General features: G+C 32.5%; 1 protein-coding gene and 1 long non-coding RNA gene across 3 annotated transcripts in view; one reads left to right on the forward strand and one right to left on the reverse strand.

The window, feature by feature from the left end:
• The window catches only part of LOC118200149 (inactive dipeptidyl peptidase 10-like), a 631,756-nt gene that overhangs the window by 503,974 nt on the left and 108,819 nt on the right, over positions 1 to 18,963 (forward strand). Inside the window, exons 13-14 of the mRNA XM_085812127.1 lie at positions 5,502 to 5,581; positions 16,154 to 16,383. Coding sequence (XP_085668253.1) covers positions 5,502 to 5,581; positions 16,154 to 16,383 — 310 coding nt within the window. The remainder of the gene's footprint in view (positions 1 to 5,501; positions 5,582 to 16,153; positions 16,384 to 18,963) is intronic.
• LOC146998967 (uncharacterized) overlaps positions 16,728 to 18,963 on the reverse strand; it is a 65,891-nt gene continuing 63,655 nt past the window's right edge. For both annotated transcript variants that reach the window (XR_015039885.1, XR_015039886.1), the window contains exon 3: positions 16,728 to 16,940. This is a non-coding gene — a long non-coding RNA (uncharacterized LOC146998967). The remainder of the gene's footprint in view (positions 16,941 to 18,963) is intronic.

Genomic DNA, 18,963 nt, shown 5'->3' on the forward strand with positions numbered 1-18,963 from the left:
AACTGTTTCAAGAAAATAAGTATAAGGAAAGTACACACAAAAGGAAAAATATTTACAATGGAATGGAGAGTCTCTTTCCACTCAGAATGCTAGAAAGCTCACGTTAAATATTCAATAGTTAGAAGAAAGGAAGCATTTATTAAATGATAAGCTGCACAATTACATTCACATTAGGGAAAACATCAATGTAGATGATCGGTTGAGTCTAAGGGTGTTTTGAACAACTCACACCAGCGAATGAAAGACTAGCGCCCCTATCTAGATACCTGGTGTCGTGTTTTCCTTGTCCCCTGCAGAAACGTTTCTATCAACAATATCTTCCATGGAATTCACAGATTTCTCGTAATTTAATGATTTTATGTGGTCCTTGAAGAAGAAGTCCAGTGGATTTAGGTCCGTTGAGCTCGTCCACTACGTCCAATCCATTGTCGTTGATATATGACATCCAGGAACTTTCAGACCGCAATGTTAAAATGTGATAGAGCTCCATCATTAATAAAGGATCACCAAGAATACCTGCATCACTCACTAAAGATGTCCAAGGCTATACCACATCATACACAAAGGATATACCATTATCCTGCACCAAGGATATGCCATCATCATGCACCAAGGATAGCTGCCCAGATGTTCAAAGCATATCCTGCTTTTCACCCAACATTATTAATCAAGCAGTTAAAAATTCTCATCTCAACACACCAAAAGCCACACTCTTGTTTTAGGAGATTATGAAATTCTGTTGTCATTCCCTTCTTTTCATCAATTAGCTATTATAAAGTTGCACGTATTTTGCAGAAATTTAACTTTCGGGTCGTTTATTCTTCCATCAATAAAATTCCGAGTTCCATACTCAAGGACCCCATTCCGGATATGAATTGCTGGGGTATTTACAGGATTCCTTGCCAGTGTGGTTTAATTTACACTGGCCAAACTAGGAGAGCCTTAAAATTTCGCGTTAAGGAACATGAGGCATCTGTTAGAAAAAAGGAAACACAGAAGTTTTCAATTGCCCAACATTGTTGGTCCGAAAATCACAATTTCAATTTTTTCTGCTGTCAAAATTGTTCAAAAAAACATCTTCCATTGCCGAACTGGATTTTCTAGAGCCATTTTACATTCAAAAAAATCTTTCTGTTCTAGTTAACGACCCTGATTCCAATCCATCTTTGCCTTCAGCCTTTAAAGAAATTATCTTTTAATTCTGGTTTCATCAACAGATGGCGCCAGTAGCTTATCTCCTGTTCAGGCTTTCTTATCTAATCATTATATCTTATCTCGTTCATTTGCACTTTTGCAGCTGAGGATGATGGTTCAGTAAAACCATCAAAACTTGTCCTTTGAAAATATAACACGATTTTTGTTGTTTGACTTCTAAATTAAATCCTGCTGGTATTTATGATGTAAAGCGTTGGCCAAGAGAGGTGGCCATTTTATTTTGGAGGCACCTAATAGGCAGCCGTTGTTACCTCCTATGAATAGACTGACAATTTTACGTCCATGCCTTCTCCAGGACTCGAACCTAGACCCTTTGGTATAGCAGTAGGCTTCCCTAATAACTATACCGTCTAGACGGCATGGGAAATGTTGATAAATACCAAAACTTGAAAAAGTTAGCCTTTTATATTCACAAACTAAAACTAAATACTTAACAATCTAAATTAAAGGCTGACAACATTCTCTCCATAAAACTATGAAATTTCTCCATTCAGGGAAATTTTCTTTAGTTGGGAACCCCTGTTCTGTTAGATTTTTTTAGAGCAATAGTTTAGCGCGCTCTGGAAGCATTGCTTTCATAATCTTTGAAAATTTCAAATCTGTATAGCAAATATATTCTGAATGCAAAAGTTTTAAAGTCCCATAAAAGACCATAATATTACGTAAGAACACCAATAAAATTTTAAAAACTAACTCTTACAATGAAATGTTGAAAAAAATGTGTGCAAAATGTACGAAATGGGAATTGTATGAAATGGGAAATGTATGAAATGGAAAAATTTTTAAAATGACGCGATAAACATTATGGTATTGTAACATCATAATCTTGAAACTACCTTTCCCAGCCGTGCCGAAGGAAGAAGCGATTCTGTGTCATATTGTGACATATTTTTTTTAATATAAAATATTGTCCAAGTAATATTTTTTTTCATTCTTGCTGTAATTATGAGACTTAGTTTAGTCCTTGATGATCCTCTTTCTGAAACGAAAAGGATAAATGTAATTTTTATGATTTATTTCTTGTGTAATGTAAACAAGACAAGCTTCTCGTAACAAATCCTTTGCGAAAACATCCCTCTGCACTGGCATAAACTCTTTGCTTGCTTTTCCTTAATCTTGTAATTTAAGTTCACATGTATATCGATGATCATAAACATACATATTTGCTTACTAACGTTATGTGCATTTCGGTCTATATAAAATATTTCCTTTAAATAAACTCCAATTTATTCTGGTACCACAAACTACAATATATGTAAGATGTTTCAGAAGACATGGCAGAAAATATTAAAATTTTTCTTATAGGTGATTATACCGTTGTATTATTTAAAAACTCATTATCCAAAATGCAGAAACATTTCGAATATGATATTATTGACTGTAAGCTCGTGAAGAGTTTGTTTCATAATCCGTAAAAAATTTTAATCGATACATTTTAGATGTTAAAATTTTAATATCGTAAGTATCAAATAGCGGAAAAATTGGAAATTCTCCACTCTGTTACCCGGCTCAGTGATCTCAGTTTCTTTACTCTTATATGTTTGTAAATTGTACATTTTTTGCTTTAAAAATGATTGAACTATGTTGTTCTTATCTTGCAGTCAAGGTTTTTTATGCCTTAAGTAAATCTGTATGCAATATTTTTAGAATTATCAACAATTTTAAAGTTGTTTAAGTGCCGCTAAGCCTTTTTTTTTATGGCGGCCATTGCTTGTTTACATTTGAAACAGCAGAATAGTGGATTTGTTGCCAATCTAGAAAAACTTAGCTTCGCAACAACAAAGATAACGCCTTCATTTATTATTGATAATTAAATCATTACCATTCAATGTACTAGGCTTAAAATTGGCTTTCGTAATCAACTTATTTTATCTGTTGGTGTCATAATTCGAGTAGTTTTTGTAATCGGTCAGTTCTGTGATTTATCGCAATAATGATTTGAAAATTGATGGATAATCAAAGATCCACTGTTTAAATAATTTCCTTTTTAACCACTTCACCGTTTACCTTAAGACACACTTCTCGATTCGAAAAGTGTCGTTAGGCACCAGCAACGAGACACACTAGTCGAGGTTAAATACGACATGGGTCAGTAACCACGATAGAGACTCGTCGCTTCTTGTTTTCCAACCCCCAAAATGGGATGAAAATGGAAAGAGGAGATTTATAGCCTAACTGGTACGCTCTCACAATAGTATCGTCGTATCATGATCATGCAAAGCAAAATTAACTTAAAAAGACTAGACATAGGAATCCACTTCCATCCCCTTTCAGCTGGCACTGTAATGGAAATTACTGCTCATTTTAAAGCGTCAGGAATTGGCATCGTCTTTGTTGATTTTCAGATAAGAGACAAGGGATCAAAATGGACTGCATTCTACTTCCTAGGGGGATGTTATTCAACATCATTGTTGCATGTAACAAGTAGATAGTTTCTTAAAGAAGTCTAAATAACTCAAGAAACGCTTTTAAGGCCAATTTCAGAAGCAAAACGTTTATCTTTGGAGGTAAAAAAAAAAGAAGCAAATATTTGAGTTTTCTAAGACAGTGAAGTGGTTAAAGAGCCAAATAGCACTATCTGAAATGAAATGTACTTTTTCTAATACTTTACATAAACGAAATATGTGAAATGATCGCTGTTTACCCTCATATATCTCCTTTTTACTTCCTTGTACGAAGTAAAAAGGAAGTATTGTAATCGCGAAAAGTTTCAGGCAGCATATTTCAACGAAAATATTCATTTTGACCGCTATCGAATGAAATTTAACGATGTTTTTGCGTAATATCTGTACGTAAGGACAGAATAAAACATTCTTTTCCTCCAAAAAAAATTATAAAACTGCATTAAAATGAATTTTGAAGAGAATTTTTCGTGGCGTCTGTACGAACGTATGTACGTATCTCGCATAACTCAAAAACGAGTAGCCTGAGAACGTTGAAATTTTGTATATAGGACTGCTTTAACATGTAGATGTGCACCTCGTATTTTGGTTGCAATCGGCCGCACCAAACGTATATAAATATATTTATATATATATCCACTCTGTTACCCGGCTCAGTGATCTCAGTTTCTTTACTAGTATATGTTTGTAAATTGTACATTTTTTGCTTTAAAAATGATTGAATTATGTTGTTCTTATCTTGCAGTCAAGGTTTTTTATACCTTTAGTAAATCTGTATGCAATATTTTTAGAATTATCAACGATTTTAAAGTTGTTTAAGTGCCGCTAAGCCTTTTTTTTTTATGGCGGCCATTGCTTGTTTACATTTGTTGCCAATCTAGAGAAACTTAGCTTCGCAACAACAAAGATAACGCCTTCATTTATTATTGCGAATTAAATCCTGCTTAATTCTTTCTGGAATTTTTTCGAGGAAATAAGTGTTTGAGATTTACTTCATAATTTTTAATATAGATATTTTGACTTTTTATGTATTTTTGCCTTGTCGCGAAGTGAGAACTGAATTAATTGAATGAGAAGTGCTCAGTCGTCTGTGAAAAACTGTTTCTTTTTTGTTTTGTTTGCTTAATTTCTTTTATACATCGTTCTAGCTTTATTATAGTATTTGAATAGAACATGTGGCAGCGATTAGATAATTCTTTAAATGATATAAATTTAGTGCATTCTGAGTTATAATATGATTTTGCCTAGTGCACTTTAATGCGATCTAGTGGCGAAAACTCTTTCGTAGTTAATGACCAGAAAAAAATAAGTCATAAGTCAAGTTATAATATGAACGAAATATAATACTCTTAAGTGAACCTAGCGCCAGAGTGTCGCTATGGTAAACAAATAGAGTGAATTTTAAAAAATGCATTTATTCTATTGTGGTTTATGCGCTGTCTGGGAAGTAGATTTAATTCAATCCAATATATTTAAATGAAATGCAAGAAAAAATGCGTATAATTTACATGTGTTGTACACATCAGATTTTTATTTATATATAATCGTTGTGCCTCTTTTTGAATGCTAAATCATGCATTTCGAAAAGTAAAACTGCTTTGACAAAACGACTTTAAAAATAATTACAAATTTATTTTATGTTTTGTATTAGTATACTTTTATTTGCCTCGTCTTTTGTACATGTTGTATAAATTGATAGTAGTAGTATTTTGTTGTTGTGTCATTTAGATATGACGTAATATTAAGATGTTTACCGTTGCATGCTAGTGTAAAGCGCCTTCTGTGAGGTATTTAGTGATTGTGCTTTATTATTTGAACATTTGATGTGGTTGTATTATTCTTTGTTCAACGTACATGTCTGGAAAGTGAATGTGTTCTGTGCAGAGTGACCGAAAGGACTTCTTGACCCATGGCAGCTATGACATCACTCGGATTTTGGCCTATCTGGAAGAGGAACACTTTGTGTGAGCTTTCTGCTGTTATCATCCGCATGATTGGTCCTTTTCTCTGCTGCTTTCTTCTTCTTTCTAGTTCTTTTGCTTATAATCTTAAAAATGCATGCTGTTTAGAAATTTTCACTCTATGCATGGATTTTATTGATTTTGCTAACTTAACAAAATTTTTAAACCTGACATAAATTTAAATAAATTTTAAATCTTCGCTATAATATAAACCTATAACAATTTTTTTAAACCTGACAGAAATTTAAATTTTAAATCTTTGCTATAATATAAACCTATAACAAAATTTTTAAACCTAACAGAAATTTAAATAAATTTTAAATCTTTGCTATAATATAAACCTATAACAAAATTTTTAAACCTGACAGAAATTTAAATAAATTTTAAATCTTTGCTATAATATAAACCTATAACAATTTTTTTAAACCTGACAGAAATTTAAATTTTAAATCTTTGCTATAATATAAACCTATAACAAAATTTTTAAACCTAACAGAAATTTAAATAAATTTTAAATCTTTGCTATAATATAAACCTATAACAAAATTTTTAAACCTGACAGAATTTTAAATAAATTTTAAACCTTTGCTATAATATAAACCTATAACAAATTTTTTAAACCTGACAGAAATTTAAATTTTAAATCTTTGCTATAATATAAACCTATAACAAAACTTTTAAACCTAACAGAAATTTAAATAAATTTTAAATCTTTGCTATAATATAAACCTATAACAAAATTTTTAAACCTAACAGAAATTTAAATACATTTTAAATCTTTGCCATAATATAAACCTATAACAAAATTTTTAAACCTAACAGAAATTTAAATAAATTTTATGTCTTTGTTATAATATAAACCTATAACAAAATTTTTAAACCTGACAGAAATTTAAATACATTTTAAATCTTTGCTATAATATAAACCTACATAAATTTTTGTTCCCAAACCTTCTACTATTACATTTAATCATTTAAAAACAAATTCATTTCCTGGTACTAATTTTTGTTTGTCGGTTTTATATTTATTACAGATTTTATTTTGGTAATATGATGAATACATAAAATAAATTAAAATAAAAGAAGTTATCTTATATCAGAGCAATATTAAATTTATAATCCGCAAAACGTACACAACTAATTGTATCTCTAAATATAAAGGATTCAATTTTGAAACAATTATTGTAAGTTTATTTAAATGCAGTTAAATAATGCTGAAAATGTAAATTCAGTATTGAAAGAATAAATGAAATGACCCATAAAATGAAAGCTATAAAAGATCACAAGAAGTAATTTTAAAAACGAAATTTTAGAAAAAAGCAGCGTATATAAAGAAGCCGATAATAAAATTAATATCAAATTTAAAAATGTCCTTAAAATGGTGTTAAATTTTAAGTTTTAAAACTAGCTTGAATAAGTTGAAAAGAAATATTAATATCAAACTTAATGAAGATATTGTATCTGAGTTAAAATCATAAACGTTTGGTTTGTATTCGCTGATAAAGCATGACTTTATGTATAGTCAAAAAATAATTTGCGTAGTAACATGCTAATAGTAAAAAAGTCTTATTTCACATAATTTTATAGTCAAAAAATAATTTTCGTAATAACATGCTAATAGTAAAAAAGTCTTATTTCACATAATTTTATTCAGAAAAGCCGTAGTTAATAATTTCATTTTATGTATCAGTTGTTTCCTTTTAGAAGAACTGTATAGACAAAGCATTTATTTTCTTTCGAATTTTTATTCCTTTCAACCATAAAATAATTGTTTTGTAATTAATACAAATTTCATTAACAAAAAGCTATTTTTGCTTAAAATTTTATTTCCGAAGGGCATTATTTTTTTTATCTCAGCATGTTAGAAATATTTTCCTTTTAGCGATATAATTTTTCATCAAAACTTTCTTCTCTTTGAATGCATAAATTTATTTTTTCTTGAGTTTAACAGTGAAATAATATACTTGATTTCTTTGATTCTTAAAAATTATCTTTAATGCTTTTTGTATGTGTTACATTAAAAAGTGGTTACATATACTTGAAAACTATTCTTAAAACACACAAAACATTTTCAAAAATGGCAGTTTAGAAAAACCTTTAGCTTTGAAATTAAAAGGTGGGTTTTGCATGTTAATATAGGCGTCTTTGCTAAAAAACGTAATTTCATAATGCAGATCAAAAGCATATTAGTCCGTTTAAAAAATTTATTTTTGTGATTAAGCAAAATTACCATTAAATTACGTTTCTCAAGGTTAGAATATTAAAGCAATAGTGATGGTCTTTAATTAAAAATATAGATTACAAGAAATAGCCAAAAACATTAATGAATCCAAAAATAAGGGTATGAAAACTAGCTTTATTTTAAATTTAGATTCTGCTTACCTAGCATATTTTTCAAGTATATTTATTGGCCTGTACGGAAGGTTTGTGCCAATATTTGGCAGGTGACGTAAGGACAGGTCTGAATATATCAAAGCAGTTGGAAATAAATGACATGCATATATGTCATAAAAGACGATACTTCAAGTATATTTGGGAAAAATTTGGTTATGATATTGTTACGAAATGTACAGGCGCGATGGGATAGCTTCCGTGCAAAGCAATTTTAGGGTTGCCAAATTTGGCGAGAAATCGCCCATTTGGCGACAAAATTGTCGACATACTATGGACGGTTGAAGAACCTTCTGGAACGAATTCTTACCGGTTTAGCCCAGAATGTTCCCGAACATAAGCCGAAAGCTATATAAACCCTGCTGGTCCGCAGTCAGTTAGTGGGCTTCATCGAGAGGTCGAGTGTGTGTGCCTCGTCTAGCGAGCTGATAGTCAGTCATTGAACGAGTGTCTCGAAGTCTAGCGCCGAGTTGGTCGTCGAGTGCATGGAGAGAGTCTTTTAGTGCATCGTCGAATTTTGTCTTAGACTGTGCTGAGTCGAGAGCCATACTCTTGTGTATCGTCGAGTGCATCGCGTGGAGAGTCTCGAGTGTACGTGGAGTTCCGAGAACGACTGAAGCGAAGAGTTGGAAGCTGTACTCGGGTGCTTTGCAGTGAAGCTGTCTCCACCGTTATTGCCTGACAATGTGAAGGCTGTGTCGCTGAACGTGTCAGCCTGTTTATAACAGTTCGACGACTGTAAAAGTGATCTTGGAGCTATCTGATTAATATTGGTAAAAAAAGTGCGTTTCGATACTTTGTCAAGTGTCGCCGTTATTCACTCCAAATCTACGAACCCCGTACGAACGTGAAAGAAGAAAATAATGTAACAATACGTTAGTTCTTGTCAGTTTTATATGCCTTTAAAAAATGTGGAAGAAAACAGCACTCTATTACTGGAGATTCAAAAATGTCACATAAGCAGCAAACAATATATGCGCTGTTTATGGCGAAGGGTGCTGTAGCTAAAAGAAATGTGCGGAAATGTTATGCTAGGGTTAAAGTTGTTGACGTCAACCTTAAAGATCAAGAGCACCTGGGTGGGCTCTCCGCCACAGATGAAGATCAGATTAAACCACTGGTCAAGAATAACCACGCTATACAATACGTAGATTAGCAGAAATGTTAAATATATTAAAATCCACCATCCACTACCATTTTGCGAAGATTGGCTACGTAAACCGTTTTGGTGTGTGGGTTCCCCACGATTTAATGGAGAAAAGTCTGACGGATCACATTTTCATTTGCGACTCACTCTATAAATGTAACGAGAAGACGCCATTTTTGAGGCACGTAGCGACGGAGGATGAAACATGGATCATTAATAATAGTTTTGAACGAAAATGATCTTATTGAAAGCGAAATCAACCATTTTTAGCACCCCAAAAGCCGAACTTCATCCAAAGAAGATCATATTCTGTGTCTGGTGGGATAGCAAAGGGATTCTGTATTTTGAGCTTTTACCAAACAACGAGGTGATAAATTCAGAGAAGTATTGTTCCCAATTAAACGATTAAGAACAGCAATTGAAGGAAAACGTCCAGAAATAGCGAATCGGAAGGGTGTGTTGTTTTATCAGGACAATGCGCGGCCTTGATAACTCGACAAAAGTTCTTGGAGCTCGGTGGGGATATTCACCAGACTTCTGATTTCCACCTGTTTCGATCATTACAAAATTCTCTTAATGGAAAAAACTTCAACTCTTTGGTCGAGATAAAAAAATCATGTAGAAATCTGTCTCGCAGAAAAGTCCTACGAGATTCTGGAAGGACGGAATTTTCAAGTTGCCTGAAAGATGGAGAAAGGTTGTAGAGCAGAATGGCACCTATATAATTTAATAAATTTATACTAAAGTTTAAATCTCTTGCATTTAAACTTTCTTTCAAAATCGGCAATAACCTCCCGGAAAACTCTATTTCTTTATTATTATGACGCAATACATTTGTGTGAAAGTCTTACCAGAAATTGAAGTTTTGCATCTATAGTTTACTAAATAAATTACTGAAAACCCAGAACTTTTAAAAGTAACTAAATTCTACGCTATCCATTTTTTACAAAATCATGTCTTGTTAAAAACTGAAATTTTCCACGTCATTTCATGCATTTAGGTTTTTTCTTCCATTCGCGGGATGACGACACAAGATAGTATGTACTAGTTTTACGACATCATGCTATGGAAGTAACGTAAAATAATCAGATACCTTAAAAGTAAAAAAGACAATCGGTGTCATCAATCAACCTGGGGAAAAAATTCTATGTAGCATAGGCATAATAAGATAAAACTGTCGAAGAAAAAGGGGAAAATGTTGCCTGCCACTGATTAATAAGAGACGAGAATGCTACCCGCAGTGTAAACCGAAATTCTATTTTTTTATCAGTTAATTAGCTAACTGTTTTTATAGTACATTGCAATGCGCTAATTCGAAAGTCCTTTTTTTCTCTAGTTAAAATTTTAGGAAACAAAATCAAGGGTACATTACAGAAATCCAAACTAAATTGCACTACTCCTTATTTAAAAAGCTAATTTAACATCTTATCATATTATTGTTTAAACTTACTTGAGAGCATTTAAGAGAAACACTTGCATCTTAGTATACGTTATTAATCTGTTCCAGACCCTTGAATGGACACTAGACGAACTTTACCACTACCAAGTAAAGGGAAAATAATTACTCTGTTCTGATAAAAAATTCTAATGATTATTATTTTAAAACCGTTTAATACTAAAATACAAATACAGCGAAATATATAGTGAACATGAATGAAACACTGCACAAAAAATAGATAAATAAATAAAAAAAGGATAGATCTAAAATGCGACGGCAGGAACTCCTAGAACAGAATTCATCTAAACGTTCTTTGCCTCTCAAACATCCCTGTATGTTCCTGTAAATATTTCGTAAATGAATTCGAGTGGTAAACCAAATTTGTAGCTTAACAGAAAAAATAAGCTGCGTTTTTTAAAAATATTAGCGTCCACAATGAAAACAACAGCATTGATTGATGTAAATTGAGATAAAAAGACTCCCAACTAATATTTTTTCTCTCTTTTTCTAAACTTTCCCCTTAATTTATAATTTCATTCACTCCGTGATTTGTTTGATGTGTCATTTCTAGTCTATAACATGTTGCACGAGTTAGATTTGAATTAATTTTAATAAATTTATATTCATTATTTTTATGCTTGTGTTCTGAATAGCGATCGCGTACTTAGTATATTTTAAATAAATGTTTTGTAAAAAAAAACCAGCTGTACATATACTATATGACATTTTAGAATGCATATTTGCATCACCATCAGAATAATTAATTCGAATATTTCTTTTAAAATGGAAACTAAGTTTTTCAAAATAAAGGTAGGAATTCTACTGAAAATAATTTTTATTAAAACCTGCACTCAAAATATCCATTGCACAATACCTGCTTGTAATATTGAATCTCTGGCCCACCAGCGGCCGAGCGGTAAAGTCGCTAAAAACTGGTAGTTCGATCCGAGGTTCGAATCCCGCGAACAGGCTGGATGCATGGGTCTTTTCGTGGTTTTTCCCATGTGTAACGTGTGTACGAGCCAGTTTCCCTTAGAAAGTCCTCCACGAAGGCATCCCTCCTCTTAGGCAGATAGCCCTCGAGGCTTTGCCATACTCACACACACACACGCGCGGTTTCAAAATAAATAAATTTAGTATTAAATATCTTAATATTTCATTTAATATACCTCGAGTGATACAACATTCTTATGAAATATAGAAGCTAAAAAAATAATGGAATCATTACTTCTGTTGATACTGTTACTGAAAAAGATATTTAAAACATTCCTAACGAAGTTACATAATGCAAGGCATTTGAAATATTTTTTATTGATTGTGTTGATGTTAAAATTGGTAATAATGTTATAATCAAACAAGCATATTTCTTTGAAATAATTAGCTTTGCTATAAAAATCGTAATGGCATAATTTGAATAATAAATTGTAAAAGATTTTTCACATCGATAATGGCAAATAGACCAGCAGTTGCACAAGTTACACTGAAGTTTAAACCAGCAGTGGGTAGTGATCGGATAGTGTAAAAAAATATGAAAAAGGTTGAATTGAAGACATCTAATCTTAACTTTTTTTTTTAAGATGTAGGTAAAGTGTAGCATAAAATTTCGCATAATATTAAATCCTACTCAAAAGCAAAAATATGTTATAAAATTACAATTTTCAGTTTCGGAATGTAGTTTAAGCCATGTCGCCAATTTTTAAATTTTTATATGGGTCAGCTATAAAGAAATTATAATTTACAAATTATTCCTTCTCCTAATATAGATTTTTAGGAGTAAAAGAAAGTCCATAAAATGTAAAACTGCCTCTGAAAAAAGTATTGAATTTATATGATTTTAACCACTTTCTTCTGAAGAATAAAACGTCAAATTATAGGCGATATAAAATTATAAACTGAATTTCATTAAACAGAAAGCATCAAATTGAAGCATTTCTATAAATGGTCGAGACCATATTTTTATTTTTATTTTCTAATGCAAAATATATCTTTTAGAACTTCTCATTCTTTTAGACTCAATCATATTCTTTAACGATTTCTGTACATCCTTAGATTTTAATAATGACATTTTGGGTAATTTTGATATCATATTTTTTTAATTCCTACTATTAACTCACACTCTCCCTAGATCTTGTTCAAATTTTCAGTCGTTAATAAAATACTTTTTATTCATCCACTCAAGTTCAAATACATTTTTTAACTTGTAGTGGATGACACTTGATGTTAATACAGTTTCCTCACATGTTAAAGTCAATTCCTACTTATTTATTTCTGTTTATCCATAGATCCTACTTATTTATTTCTGTTTGAAGTATTATAAGACTTACAAATAATGATCGTTTATTGGGAATTATCACGTGTTGTAAAAATTGATTTTATAACAACTTATAAACAATAGTATATGACTGTGATAAATGGAGTTGTAATATTTAACAAAAATAAGTGGCAACAGTAAGACAGAGTTCTAAAGATTTTTAAAGTGTATGAAATTAAAGAATTGCAGTTTTATAGAGTTGGACGAAGCGGATGTAATGTCCCATTATGTAGCGAAAATTCTCCCCATATTTCTTTGTTAACGTGATAATAATATATGGATTTGGCAATAATGGAATCGAGCCAATATCAGTGCGATTCCCCACAAAATGCAATAACGGTATTGCTGAACGAAGAATGCTGCCATTAATACTATCATGGGCAACAACAGTACATAAGATGCAAGATAGCACTGTAGATTATGCAGTAATATATTGTTACGAAATGTACAGGCGCGGTGAGATGGCTTCCCCGCAAAGCAGTGTTAGGGTTGCCATAAAAAGGCAAGGGAATGCAGGGTTGCCACATTTGGCGAGAAATCGCCCATTTGGCGACATACCATGGACGGATGGAGAACCTTCTGGAACGAATTCTTACCGGTTTAGCCCAGAATGTTCTCGAACACAAGCCGAAAGCTATATAAACCGTGATTGTCCGCAGTCAGTTAGTGTGTGTGCCTGGTCAGCGAGCTGATAGTCAGTCAATGAGCGAGTGTCTCGAAGTCTAGTGCCGAGTTGGTCGTCGAGCGCATCGAGAGAGTATTTTTAGTGCATCGTCGAGTTTTGTCTTAGACTGTGCTGAGTCGAGAGCTATACCCTTGTGTATCGTCGAGTACATCGCGTGGAGAGTCTCGAGAATACGTGGTGTTCCGAGAACGACCAAGCAGAGTTGGGAGCTGTACTGTGCTTTGCAGTGAAGCTGTCTCCACCGTGATTGCCTGATAACCTGGATGCTGTGTTGTTGATCGTGTCAGCGTGTTTGTAATAGTTCATCGACAACTGTAAAAGCGTGTTTTGGAGCTGTCCTGACAATACTGGCCAATAAAGTGTATTTCGATACTTCATCAAGTAGTGTCGTCATTATTCACTCCAAATCCACACGAACCCCGTACGAACGTGAAGGAAGAAAATAACGTATCAACTGGTGTCAGAAAAGAAAAACGCAACAATATCTAGGACGAAACTCTTACTTGAAGCATTTTAAATTTCTTTTAGTTATAATCAAAACCATCACGTGATCTAAAGATTTATTAATTTTTTAAAGCGATTGATTAATTTTTTAAAGCGAAGCCACCAGCGGCCGAGAGGTAATATCTTGATCCGGGTTATCTGGACCCGGGATATCTGTACCTCGGCAAACGGGTTGCATAACAACTTCTGTGGTTTTCCCCATATGTAACATAAATACGAAACCAGTTTCTTTTAAAAAGTTCTTCATGAAGGCATCCCTCTCTTTCGGAAGCTAGCCATCGTGGGTTTTGCCGTAATCCAAATAATTCAATCCTAGGCCATTTTTTAAATCATGAATCTCCAAACAGTTATTCAAAAGAAGTTACTCATTCAATCTTTATTAAACCCCTGAGTATTCAGTACATTTAGGATCTTATAAGACTCGATATGGGGCTGAGTTGATATCCTCTCTCAAAATATTCTTGACAACAAAATTTTCGACACATCATATGATGACTCCATTAAATCATTTAGTATTAAGGAGCACTATAAACAATCTGGATATATTTTGGATTTTGGATAAACTGTCTAGAACAATCTTTGATTTGAGTTTCATAGCAAATATAAAGGAACAATTTTGGAAGAGCTTTTTGTGGCCGATGTTCTCCTAGACAGCTGAACCATTTGAAGACCGTATTGGTGAAGGAATGGAATTTACTCTCTCATATTGTAACTAACCCGCTCATTAAGCATGAAATTACATAGTTATGTGCACATATTAAGAGATTTGAAATCGCTTGTGACCAAAGTCTGCATTCGTTTCAAAAGACAGCCATTTTTTCTACAATTTTCTTGACGCATTTTTTCCTGTTTTAATAATTTCATAATATAGTCTTCTGTCGTATATATTGGCATTCAATTTTCCAAGTTAGTTTCTTAATGCTTTTAAACTTATTATTAAAATGGCGCAGTTGTTTACTTAATTAAAAGTGACGTATTTCAAAGGGCTAGACAATCTGTACGCAGTATAGAATTTCCAGTCCAGTGAGGCAGTCTTTTAAGGAGACCATGATTTCATGAACAAATTATTACAGCCATTTCCTTAGGAGAAAACATCCACTGTAGCTGATTCCGTGAATAGAATTTCCATTAAAATGGCGATGTTGTTTGCTTAACGTAAAGTGACATAGCAGAGACGACTAGATATCTATAAGCAGAATAGAATTTCCAATCCGGTTGTGTATTTGCTTAATGAAGGGAACACGATTCCGTCAGCAAACTTTACAGCCATTTTCAGAGGAGAAAGGGCATCCCCGCAGCCGATTCCGTGAATAGAATTTCCATTAAAATGGAGATGATGTTTTTTTCACTGAAAGTGACGTATTACAGAGGCTTAGATAGTCTGTAAGCAGAATAGAATTTCCAGTCCAGTTGTGGAGTCGCTTATGGAAGAGAAAACTATTTCGTGAACAAATGTTACAGCAATTTTCTTAGGGAAAAGACCACCCCGCAGCCGATTCCGTGAATAGAATTTCCATTAAATCTGGTCTGGAATGAAATTTTAGTAAAGGCTTAAACTTCCACAATCAAATTAACTACTTGGAAACTAAAGTCGGCGTGATTTAGTTACATTTACTGAGGCAATGGAATTTTTATGATGTTAATACTGAATTTTATTTTTAAACGATTCTGTTAGCGAGGATAATGGAAGTTATAAATAAAATTAAAGAAATCGATTTTTATTTTTATTTATATGTTGTAATTCTGATAACTCCATGTAAATTCATTCGATTTGATTCAAAAATTTTGAGAAATCAGTGTTTTTGTGCGCATAAAGGTAATTTTCGACGCCTATATAAAATATGTTCTCTGTGTAAATAACGTATGTTATGTTTTATTGAAACTAGAATATTTGGTGAATAACTGCGTTTAAGTTACACATTAAATGCGAATAATAAAGTATTTCTTATTCACAAAGATGGCAACATATAAATTTTCACCTAGTGATAGCATTTCCTCTGTTTATTGCATGCCATATTTTTCCTCTATCTCTGATCATAATTTTTCATATAAAATGCTTTTATTAACTTTGACTTTACAAAGAAATATTGACTTTACAGGTATTACATTACAACTCTTCCTGAACTGCCTGAACAAAGACATTTGTTTGCAGTGAAAGACTTATCATCGGATCATCCCAGAGAACAAAAATGCCTTACTTGCGATTTGGACGAGAACTGCCTCTTCTATAATGCCTTGTTCAGCCACGGAGGGCACTACTTTGTACTAGAATGCTTAGGTCCAGATATACCAAAGATAGAAATCAGGGAGACCTTGACGAATCAACTCGGTAAGTTTGTTTTCAAATGCCTCTTTGAATAAGTTCACGGTAATTTTAAAATGTTTCGAATTTCAGAAAGTTATTCTTGGTAATTAAACCGCTTGAACATTATCCGGACAGACAAACTTCATTTGCACTCTTTGTTTGTGTAATCTGATAGCTGCAATGTTCTTATTTGTAGACAAACAGGTATATTATTCAGTTTTATAAAGCCTATACATTTTTCTATCTACTTACTCTCAATATTTTCAGTCATTCTCAATTTATTTTTGTGTTTCTTCTCATTCTTACAGTCATTCTCGTTTACGACGATTATGACTGACGACGGCTTAGAAATTAAGCTAAAAGGAAAATGAAAAACCTGAAAAAAAACTGTTTTTATTTTCATTTCAAACTGAAAGAGTTTTTTTAATGATTAATATTAAAAAACAGGTAAAACAAAAATTAAGTCTTTCAGCAAAATCACCGCCATGAACCGCGACTGCAGTCATCTTCAGCTGTTATACTTGGGCTCCGCCCACTTGATAGCTTTATCCTGACTTCATGAATCACGTGATTAATAGAGGCTGAAAGAAGAAAAGGCCTTTCAACTGAACATCTTGATGGAACTTAGCAGGCTCTGCGTCGGATGTATGAAAACAAGAGTAAACAGCAGAGTAAAGTGTTAAAATAATAAAAACTAATGACTTTGAAAGCCGTTTTTGCACTTGTTAAGGCTTTAATTAAAGAAGGAAATGAAGTCATTTTGTTAAGAATGGTTCAAATAGAACATTTAAGTCCTTATTGTCAAATTCTTATACAAAAAATAAAGGTGTAAGAAGATTCTGTATTCAGTTAGACAATCTCTTCTTCATATGTTAGTGCATTTATTGGTAATGTAAATGATCACTAAATGATCCCCAATTTCACATTTTATCACGGGATGCAATTCAAGCTCGTCGTCCCGCGCCCGTTAGATTTAGATTTCGGATAGAAAATGAATGTAACTTTGCATTCGTTTCTTTGTATTATTACTATTTTATTGTGTTTGGGTAAATATCTGTAAGGAGTTAGACACCTAAAGATAACTTAACCGAAAGAAAGAATCTCACACTTTCAGCTTTGGTGAGAAGAAAAAAAATTTTAAGTTTGTGAAATAAACAGTAAATATAAGAAACACATTGTTAAAATGTAACAAACTTAAATGAAATACACCACACACATGCGTCACGAAGCATCAGATTGTAAAGGGGTGATGTTCGTGTAATTGGGTATATATGTTGCGGTGAAATCTGGAGAATGTCGACTTTCACCGGTGAATGTCAACATTCACATAGTCTCTTGGTGTATGTCCGAAATGTTTTCCAAATACTCTTATTTCTGACTTACACCGGTCAATGTCGACATTCACCATGTACTAATGGTGAATGTTGAAAATATAACAATATTATATTTTCTTCTCCGTAATTCAGTCGCGAATAAACGCACTTGAGACTTGAAATAAGAACTTAAGAACATAAGAATCTAAAACACACAATACATTCAAAATGAGAAAGGAAAATAATAGAAGTTAAAAACTTACTAAATTATGTGATTAAAATCTTATTTATTGCAACAACTTAAACTATTATGACACTTTGAATTGCACAAGAGGCCCTTGCTTTTACAACTGCATTTATTTGTGGAACACTTTCTTTTGCAATGACAGCGTGCACATATGCTTCTCTCTTTTCGACCTACACCAGAGCATATCTGTGATTGTCGACATACACCGGTGAGGGTCCGAATGTACAAGAATGTAATTAATATTCGATCTTTCACTGACGTATTTGGTGAATGTTGACATTCTCCGGTGAAAGTCGACATTCTTCAATTTCGGTCTTTCACGGTAACATATATAATATATATATATACTGCTTGCCTGTCAGCTGATTTTAAATTATGTATTCGGCCCACATGTAATTTGTATTTGAGAGCACTGATTTAAATGAATGTGTTCATGTGAATAAGAAAGGTTTGAATACAAATTAAGTTGTTTTGGTATGTGTGATTCATTTTTACACTGTTCTTATAAATTTAAGTTTTATTTCTTTGTTTAAAATATTTACCATTTCATACACAAATGCAGAGCATCGCATTTCTTTGCTTTCAATATTTTATTTTTCTCCACATATTTATGTAAGAAAACATATATGGTAAATATATTTATATAGAGTCGCTAAAAACAGGGTTCGTCTTTCAGGCAATGACGTCATAATTTACAAAACTTTTTTTTTTCCCCCGAAGTAATTAATTTCTTTTAACGGAATTCAGATAGTAAATAAATCGAAGTCAATTATTAAAAAGCTAAATGTATAGTTTATTTCATTTATTTTATTTTAAGGGGGCTCATACACCTTAAATCCCTTATGATCTTCGAATATGTGATTATTGCAAGAATTAGGATATTTTATTTATTTAGAAGCAATTACTTCCAACGTTTTACAGCTGACCACATAATACAGCTGCTTTGGAAACTAGTGACCAGAAGGTTTGTGTTGCCACAAATATTTTTGTAATTTAATCCACTTTGTGACAAAATTTTTGGTACTGTTTCCACCTTGCGTGCAT

The sequence above is a fragment of the Stegodyphus dumicola genome, chromosome 2, assembly GCF_044657685.1.
Source record: "Stegodyphus dumicola isolate Sdum_Otavi_A_Nest chromosome 2, ASM4465768v1".
Taxonomy (NCBI): Eukaryota; Metazoa; Arthropoda; class Arachnida; order Araneae; family Eresidae; genus Stegodyphus; species Stegodyphus dumicola.